At 39.9% G+C, this 18,635-nt stretch overlaps 1 protein-coding gene across 1 annotated transcript in view; it reads right to left on the reverse strand.

The window, feature by feature from the left end:
- Positions 1 to 1,420: 1,420 nt before the first annotated feature.
- Positions 1,421 to 18,635, reverse strand: part of LOC122558721 (polycystin-1-like protein 2) — an 84,377-nt gene continuing 67,162 nt past the window's right edge. Inside the window, exons 19-22 of the mRNA XM_087996137.1 lie at positions 16,470 to 16,653; positions 13,734 to 13,941; positions 5,719 to 5,983; positions 1,421 to 1,498 (exon numbers count right to left, since the gene is read on the reverse strand). Coding sequence (XP_087852263.1) covers positions 1,421 to 1,498; positions 5,719 to 5,983; positions 13,734 to 13,941; positions 16,470 to 16,653 — 735 coding nt within the window. The remainder of the gene's footprint in view (positions 1,499 to 5,718; positions 5,984 to 13,733; positions 13,942 to 16,469; positions 16,654 to 18,635) is intronic.

Raw genomic sequence — 18,635 nt, forward strand, 5'->3', positions numbered from 1 at the left:
GATAGGTCAAGACAGCAGTGCCGAGTTGGAAGGTTGGATCTGGGATGAGGAGGGGAGAGGGGAGATATGGAAACTGGTGAAATTGATGCAGTGTGGCTGAAAGCTCCCAAGGAGGAATATGGGCTGTTCTTCCTCCAGTTGTTGGGTGGCTTGAATTTGGTGATGGAGCAGGCCCAGAACTTGCATGTTCTTGGGAGAGTGGGAGGCAGAGTGGAAATGGTCAGCCACGGAGCAATGGGGTTGTTTGGTATGTGTATCCCAGAGATGGTTTAAATACAAACTAAAGAAACGTTTGGAATAACAACTCTACTGGAAAACTTAACAGGATTATTTAGCTCCCAAAAATTTACATTTGTCACATAAACATACTCTTGGCAAAGGCAAATTTAGTAACATTGATTGTCTCATATAGCAGCAAGAAGAGAATCAAGGCTGTAGCTAAAGCAAAGAGAGAAAGAGGAAGAGGTCGCAGCTTTCAGTCACTGACAGTTAAAATTAAAACCCTGGTTCTGTGGGAGCTTGACCCCACCCTTTGAAGCTGCTTCTATTGTTCCACCTTTTTTAAAAAAAAATTAAGGCCTCACAAGCTGCTTACTATATTAGCTTGAAGCAGACCGCTCATACCTCTGTCTCAACCTCTTTTCATAAAAAAAGGACAAAATACATCTCTTAAAGCCATAGTATCATCACACAAGAATTACTTAAATGGAGATTGCAAAACGCCAAAGTGTAGAAGGATATAGATTTCCAGATGCATGAGTCACAAACATTAGTATGTAGGAACAGTACATAATCAAGAAGGCTAATGGGATGCTATCTTTACTACAAGATTCGGAGATGCCGGTGTTGGACTGGGGTGTACAAAGTTAAAAATCACACAACACCAGGTTATAGTCCAACAGGTTTAATTGGAAGCACTAGCTTTCGGAGCGACGCTCCTTCATCAGGTGATTGTCAACCTGGTGTTGTGTGATTTTTAACTTTTTACTACAAGAGGAATTGAATATAGAAGTAAAGATAGCATTCCTCATTTTACATGGCATTAGTGAGACTGTGTCTCAAATACTATGTGTAATTTTGGTCTTCTTGTATAAGGAAGGATGTAAATCCATGGGAACTGGTTCAGAAGACATGTACTAGATTGATACCTGGAGTGAGTGAGTTGCCTATGAGGATGGGTTGGACAGACTAGGCTTGTTTCATTGAATTTTAGAAGAATGAGGGTGACTTGACTGAAGTGTGTAAGATCCTGACTAGGTTTTGATAAGGAGGAGAAGCAAATGACGGGAATGTGGAATTCAGCAAAAACAGATCAGACAAGAACTTAATGAATGGCAGAATAGGCTCCAAAGGCCTAGAGGTTTATGTCTGCTTCTCATTGATATGTTTGTGTGTTCATTCCAGTCCACTTTATCACTGATTATATCTGAGTGTAACTACTGTAATCTGTTACTGAGATTTCATTAGTTTTAGTCAATACAGTAGCAATATGGAAAGTCTAGACAGAAAAGAAAAGCAGTTATCGGTTACTTTGTTTTAGTGAAATGACTGATTGTTGTGGGAATTGCATTAAAGCCACAATATTTGGTACGCTTGCCATCATTGCTCAGACCTTTGAGGAGTTGGGACAGCATGTTGAGGTTGTACAGGATGTTGGTGAGGCCTTTTCTGGAATACTGTGTCCATTTCTGGTCGTCCTGTTATAGGGAGGATATTATTAAACTGGTGAGAGTCCAGAAAAGATTTACCAGGATGTTTCTGGGACTGGAGGGTTTGAGATATAAAATTACATTGGAAAGGCTGGGACCTTTTTCATTTGAGCGTAGGAGGTTTAGGGGTGACCTTATTGAGGTTTATAAAATCATGAAGGGCATAAATAAGGTGAATGACAAGGGTCTTTTCCCTGTGGTGGGGGAGTTTTAAACTAGAAGCCGTATTTTTAAGGTGAGAGGAGAAAGCTTTAGAAAGTACATGAGGGGCAACCTTTTTACTCAGATCATGGTTTGTGTGTGGAATGAACTGCCAGGGAAGGTGGTGGATGCAGGTTTTAACATTTAAAAGACATTTGGATAGGCTCATGAATAGGAAAGGTTTGGAGGGATATGGGTCAAGCATTGGCAGAGTTTACTTTGGGAACATGATGGGCGTGGATTGGTTAGACTGAAGGTCTGTTTCCATGCTGTGTGACTCTAATGAAACTGCCCATTTCTTACAAGTCAACTGTCGGGGTACTTATCCTTTACACATAGCCTTTACAGTTCAAATCCCATGTGTCCACTCAGTTCCCATATCTTGTAATTCTTGTCTTCTTTTCTACTTCAATCAAGTAACCCAATGCTTCCTCACATTTTTATCTGCTCATACCATGTGAAACTGTGGTATATACACTGTATTGCCTCTAAGCCTTTCCAATAAAATACAGCTTAAAACTGCACATAGTATATCAGCTGAGATCTTACTCAAGCTGTACACATTGCTAAATACATAGAGATTTTTTATGTTTTACACCAATTGCTATAGAATCAACAACAACAACAACAACATGCATATTTGAAGCGGCTTTGACATAGTAGAATATTCCAAGTTACTTTACTAGACGCTGTGAGGCAAAACTTGATAGTTAGCAATGTGGTGGTCAAAGACAGGTGGTCAAACATTTAGTCAAAGAAATACATTTTAAGGAGCATCTTCAAGCAGGACAGGTATCAAAGCAGAGAAGTTAATGGAAGAAATTCTAAAGCCTTAGGGCCTTGATAGCTAAGGGCACAGCTGCCAATGGAGAGGCAAAGAATTTCCAGGATGCAAAAGAAGCCAGAATTGGAGGTGTACATAATCTGTCCGTGCTGGTTGGTTGAATACTCTACAGATTTCATATGGCCTCTTTGATATGAGACACTCCTCTTAGTGTTCTGTGAATTTTGACACCTTGAATCCCTCTGCTTCTCCACATTATTCAATGTTTTTATTCAATGTTCAATCACTATTTTTATATATTTAAGAAAAATGAACACGCTCACAATTGTTGGCAATTTCATTGGTCACTGTGGTCACCAGCTGGTCACCAGTTTAACATGCTAGCAATATTGCTTTCCAGAAAACATGATTTATGATCTGGTATTTGTACCTGAGAGGTTTCACTGAATCTGGTGATAATTTTTGCCCACTGGTTGTCCTTCATAATTAATTTCTACCCTTGTCTTATTAAACACTTTCTCAGCCAGCCTTCAAATGAATTAAAGTGAAGCACATGCTAAGGACAGAATAATAAGATCATAAGGTGATAATGTAGTTATGAACGTGGATTGCTCTTTTGTACAGTTAGATATTGGACAGACTGATCACAGTTCTAGATATGAAATACTGAGAGTGGCTACGGGAGGAACTGGTAAGGTGCAAGCACAAGCATCAGTAGGGCAAGGTCCTAACCATCCAACAGTTACTGATGTGGATTCACCTCCTCCTTGTACCATTACCTATAAAGATTTACTGTGTGAGTTAATCCTTTAATAATAAAATGCGTATACCTGGTGTCAGATGGAAAGTCTGTTCATCAACATGATGGTGGTCTATTTTTTTCACAAACAAAGCAATAAACGCAGCAGCACAAAAAACCTTCAAAAAAAGGCACAGCGGATGGAGAGAGATCAATATTAGAGAAATTAAATATCATTTGATTTGAAACAAAATTTCTTAAGTTTGTTCAGTTGATTACTTAATTTGGAATTTTACATCTGAAACTAATAGTTACAAATTTTCGAAGTAAAAGAGACCAGTTTCCTTCTCTGCAGCATCACACCAATAGATTGTAATATTTTTTGAAACACACATGATACTTTCAGATCATCTGACATCTCTCGAATAAACAATTCAGAGATTACAATCTGATGAACATAGGTTGAGCCTAAATAACAACTCCTGTGATAATTGATCGGACATTATTTCTAAAATCTAGCTAAGCTACTATTGTAATTGTTTGCAAACATATAAATCAATGGCAGAATTTGCATTATAATGACATAATTCACATTTTAAAAGAGTGCTGTGTTGCTTACATGTGACAGCATTGTAATGTAAATGTTCTGTAATTGCTCAGAGCAGCAAAGATTCTCCTTTCAGAATATCACAGAAATACAGCATTGTTATGGTGCAGAAAGTGGCCTTGATGCACATTATGTCTGTCTGTATTTGATCTCCAAGTATTTTTGGTTTAGTCCTAATTTCCTACTTTTTCACTCTTAAATGCCTGAGGCTGTACATTCCACAACCTAGTGACTCGCCAATTGAAAAAGCTTTTCTTCATCTTTTATTTGTTTCTTTTGCAGAGCTCTATAACCCTATGTCCTCTGGTTCTCCATTCTGCAATCTAACCTCATTTATTGAAGTGGCTCAATCCTAGAACCATTCTAGTAAATTTGTTCTGTACTCTCTCCAATGCATTCACATCCTTTCTATAGTGTTGCATCCAGATTGTACACAATACTCCAGCTGAGATACAAACCAGTGTCCTGTGTAATAAAAGCAAAAGGTACTCGAGAAACTCAGCAAATTAGGCAGCATCTGTGGAGAGAGAAACAGAGTTAATGTTTTGATGAGTCCAGTATGACTCGCCGCCAGAATGGCACTCTTTAACACCAAAAACGAAGAGTCAAAGTTTCTTGTTAAAGTATGAAATGAGATGCAGAATGAAATGACACTGGGACCAGTGACAGCTTTGAGTAGTGTGGATCGATGTTGGTGAAGACAGTGTGTGCTTATGGCAGTACTTGGCAATGGGTGTGGATCTCTGGATGCAGTGGGAACAACTGTCTGAGGAGTTTTGCTTTGTTGCAGAGATATCTGTAATTTTGGGTGATTCCAAATGTGAAGGTTGGGACTTGAGTTGGAATCTGTGTGGGATAAGGCAGAGCTGAAGACAGTCACTGCGGAAGGCGATGTGGCTATGAAAATGAATTTTAGTACACTCCCTGAATAAGTTCCAGAGAAAATTCATTCTTATTGCAAATTAACTGTTTTCTCTCCCTGATATTGAGTTTCTCCAGCACTTTCTGGTTTTTATTTTAGATTTCTAGCATCTGCAGTATTTTTCTTTCATTGTAGTGTCCTATTAAATTCATGATGATGTCTCTACACTGTATTCTACACCACCATTAATGAAGCCGAGCATACTCTTTACTTTATTAACTGTTGTCTCTATCTATCTTGCCACCTTTAAAGGCATACACATTTACATCAAAGGGTCTCTCTGTTCCTCCACAACTTTAGAATAACCCCCATGCATTGCATGCTGTCTCCTCATGTCCTCTGTACTGAAATCTATCCCTTCACACTTCTCTGCACCTTAGCGTTAATGCTGGGAGGGTCTCCAAAGCGATCACCTTTCTCTGCTTTTAGTGCTTTCAGATTCCCTCAGTACCTATCTAGTAACCTGTCATACATCAAACATTGCCTGTCTCTGCCTCTTGCTGACATCTTTACTGAACATCAATCTCAGAATTGCAAAATGAGGAAAAGAAAACCTTTGCCCCTAAGTCATTGGACACATCAAATGTGGCACTGCGGCTTCGAATAAACATCCTTTCACAGCTTGTTTTCTGCACCTTGACACAATTTCTATTATTATAATTAAAGCACTTAATATTGGTGGTGGACATATTTTTGGTTTCATTGACGTTATAGAGCTGCTGGTTGAGAGATCAGCAATAAAGGTCTATGCATTACCTTTACTGGCTGTAGAATAAACACACTTTGGAACAATGATGTTGCCATGGAGATTAACCACTTGATAGATTTGGATTTGCCGTAGGACAGCCCATACAATATAGTGAAGAAAGCAGATGTAGCACTTGTTACAATCACCAGAAACCAAGCAATATACACAAACCACCAGGGGAACCCATTGAAGCGCTGCTGTCTAGTCTTGTCCTGCTGGTGGTTAGGGTCAACAGAAACTCTATTCAAGTCCTTGGAGTCCGTCGTAGTATTTCTGTTTGAAAAATATTTTAATAAAAAGTTAGATTTCATTTTTATTTTCTTCAGTAATAAAAACACAGCAAATGTAAACAAAATCTCAGGGTACTGTACTTGATAAGTAGAATTTCTAGTATTCTGGTATCATTTTTATCTGAATGAAAAAATATCAGCTCAAATTTATTATAAGAAGATATATTACTTATGAATCAAAAGTAAAATCAGGTGTCCTAAAATAGAAAGATATTTCATTTTTATTTGAATAGGAAGCCATTCAGTCCCTACAGCTGAAATATATAACATTTGAAATCCTGTCCAACAAAGGGGGATACCTTCCTGGAAGGCATCTTGCACAGTCAATTTCAGTTTCTTTTGCAGAATAATTCTGCTGAGAAAGTGAATAGCCAGTATGTGTCATTCTCCAAACTTCTCCCTGTACCAGGGCCAGGGACCGAAATCAAAGCCTACAATGCTGCTCCCGGCCTAGCCTGGGGCCCCTGTTCAAGCACAGTGACAGTGACACAGCCACTGCCCTGACCCAAGGATTGCAGCCCATCCACCATCTGATCAGAGTGGGGGGGGCATCCTGACCCATGTACATTGGCTCTGACCCCTGACCTGAGCCCAACAATTCTACCCTGAGCTGTGCACAATTGTCCCACCCTCAACCTGAGCACTACAGGCCTGACATCTGACCTGAACATTGGCTGCACTTCTGACCTCTGACCTGAACACTCTGGTCCTGACCTCCAACCTAAACACTGACTCCACTCCTGATCTCTGACCTGAACAGTTTGGCCTCACTCCTGACCTGAACATTCCAGCCCAATTCCTGAACTGGGTACAGCAGTTCCCTTGGAACACTAGGCCCCAGTTCTTAGACCCAGACATACCCCCCTCCTCTGCCCGGGCTCTGCCTGTACCCTTGCAGATTGTTTTTACTCAAAGAATCATCTATTGTCCCTTCTAATGCCACAACTGAACCTACCTCCACTGCGCTTCCAACTGATTTAAAATATTCAGATGTGTGTGAGCTTATATGTGTTTAAATTTGAGCAACAAACCTGCCAGTCAGGGATTTAGATCAGAGGAGATCAACTCATCATGACTATTATGACATTGCCAAAAAGAGACACTCATTAGGATTGGGATAATAAGAAAACACCCCTAGAAAGGAAACATCAATTTATAAAAAAAGATACATTGTTAATTAACTTTCTTGTTATAACAGTTGGGAGATCAGAAGTCTTTCTTATAATTCATAATTCTCGACTTTCATTGAGGTCTGTAGCAGAGGTTATTTCCCAATATGGAGCTCAACATCTGATTGGTTGAACTATATGACTTGGAATAAGATTTCCTCTATGTTGTTTTATAGGTATATTCTGTACTCAGGAAGATCTCTGTTAATTACCATCTCTCTGGATGATTATGCTTTCACTGTTTTCATCATGTTTCCATATGACCTTTCCACTATGTTGGTGGCTTCTAACATTATACCTTCTCTGTTAGATAGAGGCTTGTTGTTTTCTGTAAGATTTCTGTTTGCTTGAACTCTCTAATATTCCAGGATTTCACGCCACTGAAGTAATCTCTTTGCAGAATAGGAGCTTTCTACCTGTCAATGATTTGGATGTTGCTAGTCTACATTGTAATGGAATAACTTAGTCATTCAATAGTGTTGTTTTGAAAACTGCATTCTTTTTCAACAGTTGGCCTGACTCCTTGTTCAGTTTCCCTGTTGGACTGAGGATATATTCGTGAACGCGTATAATATACAAATCTGCAAAATGTGTGAAATGTTCATTTGCAACCATGTATGCAATATTGGTATATTTAGTTGCATTCCTTATCTTGCAATCTACACACGATACATTTCTTGACAACCCCATGATGCAGTAAACTGAGGGTCTAACTCAATCTCTTCAATTAAGTTAACATCCTGTTGATTACAGTGATCGAGAGCCACATTAGAGTGTGCATCTGCTGGTGTTTGTGGTTAACCCTATACCAATACTTAAATGAATCTCATGAATCTCAACAGCAATCTTTGTATTCCAGGAGATATTCTTGTTCGTTCCTCTCAACAGGTAAGGAACTGTTAGAAGCTCAAGGGTTATTGATAAGGGGGTGGGGAAGGAGGACTGGTAACCATCATGCGATAATGGGATCACCTAAAACTGCCTGTGGACTGATCACACAGTCACATAATTAATCTGACTAGAAGTGTATGTAATCAATTAATAATTTGATTGGTTTGTAACAGCCAAAGTGGGCTGAACGAAAATTTATTAAAAAGTGTGGAGAAGTTCCTGGACTGTCCAGGGGCTCTCTCCCCACTGATGTAAAATGATAAACTCTAATACTTCAAGTTTACTAAGGGTTGAACCAAAAGCAGAAGTTGCTGGAAAAACTCAGCAGTTCTGGTAGCATCTGTGAAGACAAATCTTCACAGTGACCCTCCCTCAGAACCTGCTGAGCTTTTCCAGCAACTTCTGTTTTTGTTTCTGAACAAAAGCCACACTCTGCTCTTTCAGAACAGAAAATAAAGGTGCTTTGACTTTGTTAAGAAAAATGACCTTATTACTCTGGGGAAAAGTAAAAACAAATAAACAAACAAAAAATGGCTTTCCCTTGATTCCAACCCCACCAGCCTCTTTTGGATTGGAATCACAGGGGGCCAAAGTAAAAATAAACTCAAGCAAAATCAAAGAAAACAAATAAATAAACACACAAATGAACAACTAAATAAATAAATAAATCTCCTCTACTCCATCCCCATCGAACACTCCTGGGACTGGGGCAACAATGTTTAAAGTCCAGAGAAAGGTCCACTTCTCACTTCAACTAAACATAAAATTCCTCTTTTACCAATCCCCATCAAGCACATCTGGGACAGGGACAGTAGAGGGCTAAAATAAAGGCCCCCTTGGGAATCCAAAATTGAAACAAAGGGCAAATAAAATAGCCCCCTTCCTGGGTCACCAGTGGTTTATCTCTATAATCACTTTCAGACAATTATCTAGTCTGAGAACTTTTCGCAAGCATAATGTGACTTTCTATGATTGTGTCGATTGTCCACAGTACTTGATAATGCTTGAGTCACATAATAAACTGATCATTGACAACCATCTGTATGTTCTTGAGAAAAGGAATATTCCGAAGCATGTAGCTGAGGTATTTATTGAAATAATGGTCAGTAATGAAGGATTATAATGTTTGATGCTCAGATATCTGGAATTATAATATGCATTCCAAGATCATGCTTGTGGTTTCGTGAAGAGGTCTGTGACTGGCAAAAAATTAGGTAGACATTTTGCCAACCATTGTAAAAAACTGTTGAAAATATTAGACCTAAACAAGAGTTGGGAATTCACTACAGCTGTTTTGCAGATCTGCAATTATGTCCCTGCTGCTGAAAATATTCCCTAAGAAATATTTTCAAAATTTCATACTTTTCAATAAGAATCAAGCCTTTTTCCTGTTAATGATTCAAAGCCTTTCTACAGCTCAGATTAAGATAGTTGAACAAAGTCTGCACAAGCACAAATAATACTGTTAAATTTAGGACCTGGAACCATGCCAGAACATGCCCTGATTGGTTTCATGACAAGAGAAATAACTCCCATTCTTGTTATATCTTCTGTTCAAGTTTAACTTGATTCATTAGTGAATGTGGTATTTTTCTAGGCATGAAAACACATATAGCTTAGCAGCCTTTCTCAAAATAACACTATATTTAAACTTTGAGATGCTTTGAACAATTTGGAAGTCCTTTTAAGAGTGACTCCTGGGCTCTTAGAACATAGAACATTACAGTGCAGTACAGGCCCTTTGGTCCTCGATGTTGCACCAACCTGTGAAATCAATCTGAAGCCCATCTAACCTACACTATTGCATGCTTATCCAAATGCCTATCAAATGACCGATTAAATGCCCTTAAAGTTGACGAGTCTACTACTATTGCAGGCAGTGCATTCCACGTCCATAACACTCTCTGAGTAAAATTACTACCTCTGATATTTGTCCTATATCTATCACCCCTCAATTTAAAGTATGTCCCCTTGTGCTAGCCATTGCCATCCGAGGAAAACGGCTCTTCCTGTCCAATCTATCTAACCCTCTGATTATCTTATATGTCTCAATTAAGTCACCGCTCACTCTTCTTCTCTCTAACGAAAACAGCCTCAAGTCCCTCAGCCTTTCCTCATAAGACCTTCCTTCCATACCATGTAACATCCTAATAAATCTCCTCTGAACCCTTTCCGAAGCTTCTACATCTTTCCTAGAATGTGGTGACCAGAACTGTACACAATACTCCAAGTGCGGCTGCACTAGAGTTTTGTACAGCTGCAGCATGTCCTCATGGTTCTGAAACTCGATCCCGCTACCAATAAAAGTTAACACACCATATGCCTTCTTAACAACCCTATCAACCTGGGTGGCAACTTTCAAGGATCTATGTTCATGGACACCGAGATCTCTCTGTCCATCTGCATTAACAAGAATGTTACTATTAGCCCAGTATTCTGCATTTCTGTTACTCCTTCCAAAGCAAATCAGCTCACACTTTTCCACATTAAACTCCATTTGCCACCTCTCATTCCAGCTCTGCAGCTTATCTATGTCCCTCTGTAACGTACAACATCCTTCATCGCTATCCACAACTCTACCGACCTTAGAGTCATCTGCAAATTTACTAACCTATCCTTCTAGGTCACTTATAAAAATGACAAACAACAGTGGACCCAAAACACATCCTTGCAGTACACCACTAGTAACTGAACTCCAGGATGAATGTTTCCCATCAACCACCATCGTCTGTCTTCTTTCAGCTGGCCAATGTCTGATACTGCCAAACTGCTATATCACCTTCAATCCCTTGCCTCTGTATTTTGTGCAATAGCCTACCATGTGGAACATTATCAAATGTCTTACCGAAATCCATATATACCACATTAACTGCTTTACCTTTATCCACCTGCTTGGTCACCTTCTCAAAGAACTCAATAAGGTTTGTGAGGCATGACCTACCCATCACAAAACCATGTTGACTATCCCTAATCAACTTATTCCTTTCCAGATGATTATAAATCCTATCTCTTATAACCCTTTCTAACACTTTTCCCACAACTGAAGTAAGGTTCACTGGTCTATAATTACCAGGTTGTCTCTACTTCCCTCTTGAACAAGGGGACAACATTTGCTATCCTCCAGTCTTCTGGTACTATTTCTGTAATCAATGACGACATAAAGATCAAAGCTAAAGGCTCGACAATCTCCTCCCTGGCTTGTTGTTAAATGTCTTCCACCTTTCATGATAAAAATTAAAATCCATACAAGCTTTGCTGCTTAAACGAGAAATTATTTGATTGTGCAACATGTACAATATTGTCAGTATCAGTTTTCCCCTGTAGTGGAGTGTTGCTTGCAGCATTCTTTTGACTTTCAATTCCGTTCCCCCTGGATTGTATAACTGGATTTTTGTTGTTTGCAAGCCATTGCCATGAAGATTACTGCCTTTTCAACATTGACCCTCACCTGAGGTATGGTGACCCTTAGGTTAAGTTCACCATCAGTTGTCCCTCTCTTTTGAGAGAGCAGACCTGTGGTTCTCTGGGACTATGGCAACTTTACCTTATTGACAACCAGGATGTTCTCTCAGATAATGCTGCTTACACTAAGATGCCCATTAATGTATATGTCTGTGTTCCAGAATGCCAAATTAATATCACTGACTGCTTCAAAGGAGTCCTTTGTTTTGTCTTCAGATGAAGTTGTTTAATGCTATTGATAGCTATGTGTGCAAATAATTTTCCTTTAGGACTTTAAAATGTAAATGTTTTACTTTGACACATCTTTCCAAAGTTCCCAACTTTCTCACAGTGAAGGCATTCTGTTTTGTTTGCAAGACGTTGTTGGTACCTGTGAGGTTTTTTGGTGCCATAGCTTTGGAAAGTTTCAATGACACTTTGTATAATCCCTCCTTCTTTAGCTGAGTTTCTCTTACTGCCTTATGTTTAAACAACTGCATAGACACTGTCGATCTCCACCACCAAGAACTTTCTTCCCCTCTGAGGATTACTCTGTTCTACTTCTAAGCCTTTACTTGTCTCACCAAGTGTATGTCTTTCTGAAGGTGAGATCTCTTTCAGACTGCAATAAATCTGACAGTTATTCATCAGCAAAATTACAACAATGAGGATTCTGATTAATTCTGTTTTCAAATATCTGTATTCATAACTTTCAAGTAGACCATAATCATATACTGATTCACTTGGATTCTGGATTTGATCAAATCTATCTCTTTCCAAACTTTTGTTGGTTCTGGGGTTAAAATGACTATCAAACCTTTTTAAAACTTCATCAATATGATAATAAACATGTTGATATATTTCAATACTTCCTTATCTGATGATCATATAATCTGTTGTGCCTCCAAGAATAAAGAAGCATATTAATTCCTTTAGATTTTCAGCCTAATTTTGATGCAGTTCTATATTCTACATCAGATCAATCTTCCATCTCCATTTTACTGAACATTTTCATGGCTCCTCAGGCTTCATTTTCTCACTTCAGCCTCAGGTTTCCAACATGGAGTTCTGAATCAGAGCTGCAGGAAGTTGTCCATTCAACATGATGATTTTGGGCTATTTGGTAAGCTTTTTCTAAAAGATTCTAAAGGTTTTCTCATCTAATTCTTAATCTCTGTTCAACTCTCTAGCTCAAATCAGGAACTGACGCTGTTCACAAGACAATTGCCTCTTGCAATGCAGCCTGAGCACCCCGGTAAGTAAAGCTTCTTGGTTTCTGGGGTTCACCTCTTTTACAAATCTGCTCTGCAGTTTTCAGTTTGCTAATGCATCTCTCTTCAGATCTGAAGTTGAATGTTTTTTTAAAGCCAATTTTTGATTTTTTTTCTCTGGTTTCTTCCCTGCAGCTTCCACCTTCCACTGGCAGCTACCATACGTAAGGGTTGAAATTAGGCCCTAGCGAGTAGAGTTTACAGAGTCTTCTGTATGTTAACAGAAATGAGGTTATTGCATTCTTGTAAATTATGCATAACCTCACAATAATACATCTGAACCCGTACAATTCTATGTAAGGTCTCCTATCTATATTATCACTAATATCATCCCAGTGAGTTGAATTACTCAGATACTTCCTGACGTGAACTTTTCAACAGTCCTTTCAGACCCTTATACAAAATATGGTTTCTTGCATCCTAATCGTAATGAGTTCAAAATGAAAATCTTTGACTTTGAGTTTCTATTTTTAAGCAATGTTTAGGCTCTGTCCTACAGAGTAATTATTTTAATATTTTTTTTGCAGTGATGTGATTTAATGGCTACAAGAAATCAAATATTAACTATGATGCTCTTTGTTACACACTAAGAGGGTATCTATCAATTGACAGTCTTTGTAATTTTACATCTATTATCTTGAACGGATACTTCAGTATGTAGACATAGACTACATACCAAGAACTGCTGCAGAAAAGTTACTGATAAAGTATTAATTATGTCATTGGTCAATGCTGCAGTACAAACTTTCTAATTATGGCATTAAACACAATGACCGTCGCATCTTACATTTATCTAGTATGAATTTAAGATGTAAATCTTGCTGCACTTCTAAAGCTTAACAATTCTTAGGGTTCCAAATGTAAAGATGCACACATTATATTAAAGCTAGATTTTCAATTGCAAGTACAATCATCACTGAATATCAAGTTAACAGCATAATAACATCTTGGCTACCTGTACCTTTCATAAATTGTATCGTTGAACTGAGAGGAACTCCGCAAGAAGCACATCATTTTCTGCACCTGATCGACAGCATGTATTTGACTGTAGGGGTTCTGGAATGTGCTAATACCCATCTGATTTAAATTTTCCTCCAGTTGTTCCAGTAACATGTATAGGCGGTGTTGCTGCTGCTTAAGCTTCTGACTCCTCAAACCTGGGGGATTCTCTGACAGAATAAATTAAAAATACTCATTTTTTTTGTTCTACAGAATATTTTGATCTGACATTGCTCTTGACATCAGAGACTAAATGGTGTACGTTGAAGCATCCTTGAGCCAGGCCTTAACTAAGGTCTCTCTCTCTCAACAGTCACACATAAATAAGGTTTGCATCTTCTGAGGGGTGACAAATATTCCACTTGAAAGTTTCTCCCAGTTGATACTGCTCCACCTCCCATCCCGAATCTTCAAACTCTGCCTGTACCATGTGTCCTTCAGAGAGCCGCAGCAAAGGAGATGAGAGTGGGCAGGAAAGGAGGATATGGCCAACACTAGCTGCTGTACAGCAAACTTAAATGTTCAGTTTGAGTATTCTTGAATGGTGAGTGGATGAGTGAGTGAATGTGTGGGATCAGTGGTTAAGGTGAGCAAGTAGGTGTTGTGGCATGTGGATGGTGTACCAGGTGCCAGGTGAGATGGCAAATAGATGGGGAGTAGTTGAATAAGGCAGCAGGTGGGTGAGGTGGCAGATGAGTGTGGTGATAAGTGGGTGGGTGAGAGGGTAGGAGGTGGAGTGACAGCTAGTTGAGGTAGCGGATGGGTATGTACTTGGTTATTAGATGGTATGTGGGTTAAATGGTAGGTCAGTGAGGTAATATTCCAGCCTGGTGGAGTAGTCGGGCTGGATCTGGATGGACCAGAGGTGATCAGGTGGTCAGAGTTAGTTGGATGGTAGTCAGGCAGGGCTCTGTCAAGGATTAGCTGAGTCAGGTCAGGGTGGGTGGAGGGAAGTTAGTTGGATGGTGGGTGAAGTTGTAGTCAGGAGGCTGGAAGTTAGTCCTGGGGTTGTTGTGTGCTTGAGGGTTGGGCGGGTGGGGGTGTTGTGTCAGGGGTCAGCATGAACAATTTGGGTCAAGATTAGAGTGGTGCTGGAAAAGCACAGCAGGTCAATCAGCATCCGAGGAGCAGGAAAATCGGCGTTTCAGGTAAAAACCCTTCATCAGGAATGAGGCTGGGAACCTCGGGGGTAGAGAGATAAATGGGAGGTGGTGGGGCTGGGGAAGGTAGCTGAGAGTGCAATAGGGGGATGGAGGTGGGGGTAAAGGTGATAGATTGGAGAGGAGAGTAGAGCGGATAGGTGGGAAGGAAGATGACAGGTAGGACCAGTCATGAGAACGGTGCCGAGCTGGAAGGTTGGAACTGAGGTATGGTGGGGGGAGGGAAATGAGGAAACTGATGAAATCTACATTGATACCATGGGGCTGGAGGATCCCAAGGCAGAAGATGAGGCGTTCTTCCTCCAGGTATTGGGTGGTGAGAGAGCGATGGTGGAGGAGGCCCAGGACCTGCATGTCCTCGGCAGAGTGGGAGGGGGAGTTGAAATGTTGGGTCACGGGGCGGTGGGGTTGATTAATGCGGGTGTCCCAAGAGATGTTCTCTGAAGCACTCTACGAGTAGGTATCCTGTCTCCCCAATGTAGAGGAGACTGCATTGGGAGCAATGGATACAGTAAATGACGTGTGGAAGTGCAGGTGTAACTTTGATGGATGTGGAAGGCTCCTTTGGGCCCTTGGACGGAAATGAGGGGGGAGATGTGGGCACAGGTTTTGCAATTCCTGCAGAGGCAGGGAAAGGTCCCAGGAGGAAAGGGTGAGTTGTTCGGGGGCGTGGACCTGACCAGATAGTTGTGGAGGGAACGGTCTTTACAGAAAGCGGATAGGGGTGGAGAGGTAAATATATCTCTGGTGGTGGGGTACATTTCTAAGTGGCGGAAATGGTGGAGGATGTTGCGACGTATGTGGAGGTTGGTGGAGTGGAAGGTGAGGACCAGGGGGGGTTCTGTCCTTGTTGCGGTTGGAGGGGTGAGATTGAAAGGTCCCAAGGTAGAAGATGAGACGTTGTTCCTCCAGGCGCAGATGGTAAGGGAGTAGCGATGGAGGAGGCCCAGGACCTGCATGTCCTTGGCAGAGTGGGAGGGAGTGTTGAAATGTTCAGCCACAGCACGGGAAGTGAAAAGTTTGGGGATCAGTTGTGTAATTACATAGGTGTGAGGTTATAAGCTAACATTTCCTTGGGGGACTAGGTAAATATGTGTATCAAACCAGAGGGAAGACTTGAAACAGTCACCGAAGATCACAGAGACCAAGGACATTGCCCATCAGAATTTTAAACTCCCTGGACGATCCCCCTGAATGTCAGGGTGTTGGAGTTTCCACAGGATTCCGACAGTTACTGCCATCTGACAATCCAGAAACCAAATCATTTCGGTCAAAGGATATTAATGAAACAAAGTATGATCTTGCCACTCAGGGAAATATTTCAACTTGACATTCCACTCCTTAGGTAAAGCACTGTGCAATATTCAATTCTAATAAATCAGTCTCATTCAACTTAGCTTGAATTTTGATTTTCAGGTGAGTTCATCTGACTATTATTCTTAAATAATGTCCTAACATCTGAGTAAATCATTAGCTCATGTACAACCAACCATGATATCAGTCACATAATGTTCTTTGAAGCAAGTTAATGTCTTTACCCTCTGTATTAACTGTTGTATTTATATTTTCAATCATATTGTGTTGCTCCACGCTAATGTGAATAAAATTGGCCAATAGAGCTAAAGTTTGATTGATATCACTGGTATTATTCACTTCTTCTTCAAGTGTGGGTACTCCATCCGACAGTGACCTGGAAATAAAGCTGATCATCTTCTTAATATCCTAGATGTAAAGGAAGGAACAAAACTGCATTTAATGCTCCAAACAACATAGCAATGGAGAATTCCCTTCAGTACTTCAGTACAGGTCGGTGGAGCACATGGTGGAAAACCATTCTGTAAGGGTTCTTGATCCCAATGGCATCCCTATACCTATTAGGATAAACAGGGTGGGGAGACAATCAAGCAATCCCCACTGTTGAGACATGATTCCGTTCATCCACTGTCCTCCATTGGCTAGGGTTGGCATGGTTGCTCAGTGTTTAACACCGCTCCCTTATTGCACCAGGCACCTGGGTGTTACAGAGGAAAGAGTAGAGGAGTGGGTTCTGGGTGGGATGCTCGTCAGGGAGTCAGTGTAGACTGGATGGGCTGAATGGCCTGCTTCTGCACTGTAGGAATTCTATGATTAGTTCTCTGGTTCAAACATAAAAGAAGAAAGTATCATCTTTGTAGGAATTAATTAGATAGTTTTGACAAACATGTCATTCCTTTTCAGAGGCTCTGTTTTAGATGCAGTTATATAAACTAACAATGTGTCAGAGTTTTGTACAAGGAGCTTGCTGGTGATCAAAAGGCAAGCAATGCTAACTGTTCTCACGCAGCCATTCAAAGCAGACAATGCATGATGAGAAGAAATCTGAGCTAAAGCATAATAACTAGAGTTTAGGGTATAGTTTGAATATTGTTTGAAGTTTTGCAATTATTTTATCTCAGATCTTCCAAATATGTTTAAGTTATTGTACTGTGGCCTGAAAAATAGTCATTTTTTTCAATAAAACAGACAAATCTGCAGTATAATCAACTCAAAGCCCAATTTTCCAGTTGGAAGGGAGAAATGGGAAGCAGTTTTGATTTGGTGTATCAGATTAACTCTCATTGCTAACTGGATATAATTGCTATTTTACCACACAGGGAGTAGGGAAGGGGAGTTATTGCCAAAGGCCTGAGTCAGTTGTTCAATTAACTGTCACGGATACATGAACTGAGGTGAGTCAATGAAACAAAGACACACTATGTTGTGACTCACTTCAGTAACTATCATTGCAGCTACCATTTCCACATTAATGTTAAGAGTTAAAAATTTCCTGCATTTTGATGGGTAGCCAGACTCCAGGACAGGGAATAGGCTGATAATACATTTTTAAAATCAGTGAATTTTTATTAATGGGATTGGGCTCTTCTATAATGCTGAATCTCTTCAATGCCACTCCAAACTGTAGCTTCTCACATAGGCTGAGAGCAAACTCTCTCCCCTCAGCAGCTAAGATTTACCTGCCTCATTGCAAATTAGAATATTTAACAAATGAATTCTTAATGACCCCAAAACAATGTCAACTACCTGAATACTAATATTGGGCCCATTGTATTGTGAAATAAGGTGTCTGATTTATGCACATTATATATTTATAACATTTATTTCGGATTTCTGAATTTGAACTCGTGACATACGTGGATATTCTGTATGTCTAATGGGATTTAATGATTATCTTCTATACATTGTAATGCTGCTATGGCTTTAAGAGGTGTATTATGTCCTTTTTTTTTGTGAAGAGAGGTTGAGACTGAGGTGCTAACAGTCTGCTGAAAACCATTAAGGTAAACAACACATGAGACCTTTGGGTATTTTTTAATGTTGGAACAATAGAAGCAGCATGAAGGGGTGAGGTCAGGTTCCCACATAACCAGGGTGCTTAGTTTCAGCTTTTCATAATTGCTTTTGTCTTGAAGCTGGAAGCTGTGGAAGTTTTATTCCTCTGTCTGTTACAGTTAAAAGCTGGGGTTCTCTTCCCACTGTTGGAATTGCACGCAAAACAAACTATTTTACTGAATTTGCCTTTGCCAGGGTGTGTTTATGAGATATTACTATATTGGAATAGTTAATTAATAGTAGTTAATATACTATTTTGTTAAGCATTTAGTTAAAGTTAAGCCAATTCTTTTATTTTTATTTTGTTTGTATTTTAACTGTAACACAAAAATAAA

Source organism: Chiloscyllium plagiosum, unplaced genomic scaffold, assembly GCF_037043375.1.
Source record: "Chiloscyllium plagiosum isolate Xiang-an unplaced genomic scaffold, Cpla_swu_hap1 HiC_scaffold_17, whole genome shotgun sequence".
Lineage (NCBI taxonomy): Eukaryota > Metazoa > Chordata > Chondrichthyes > Orectolobiformes > Hemiscylliidae > Chiloscyllium > Chiloscyllium plagiosum.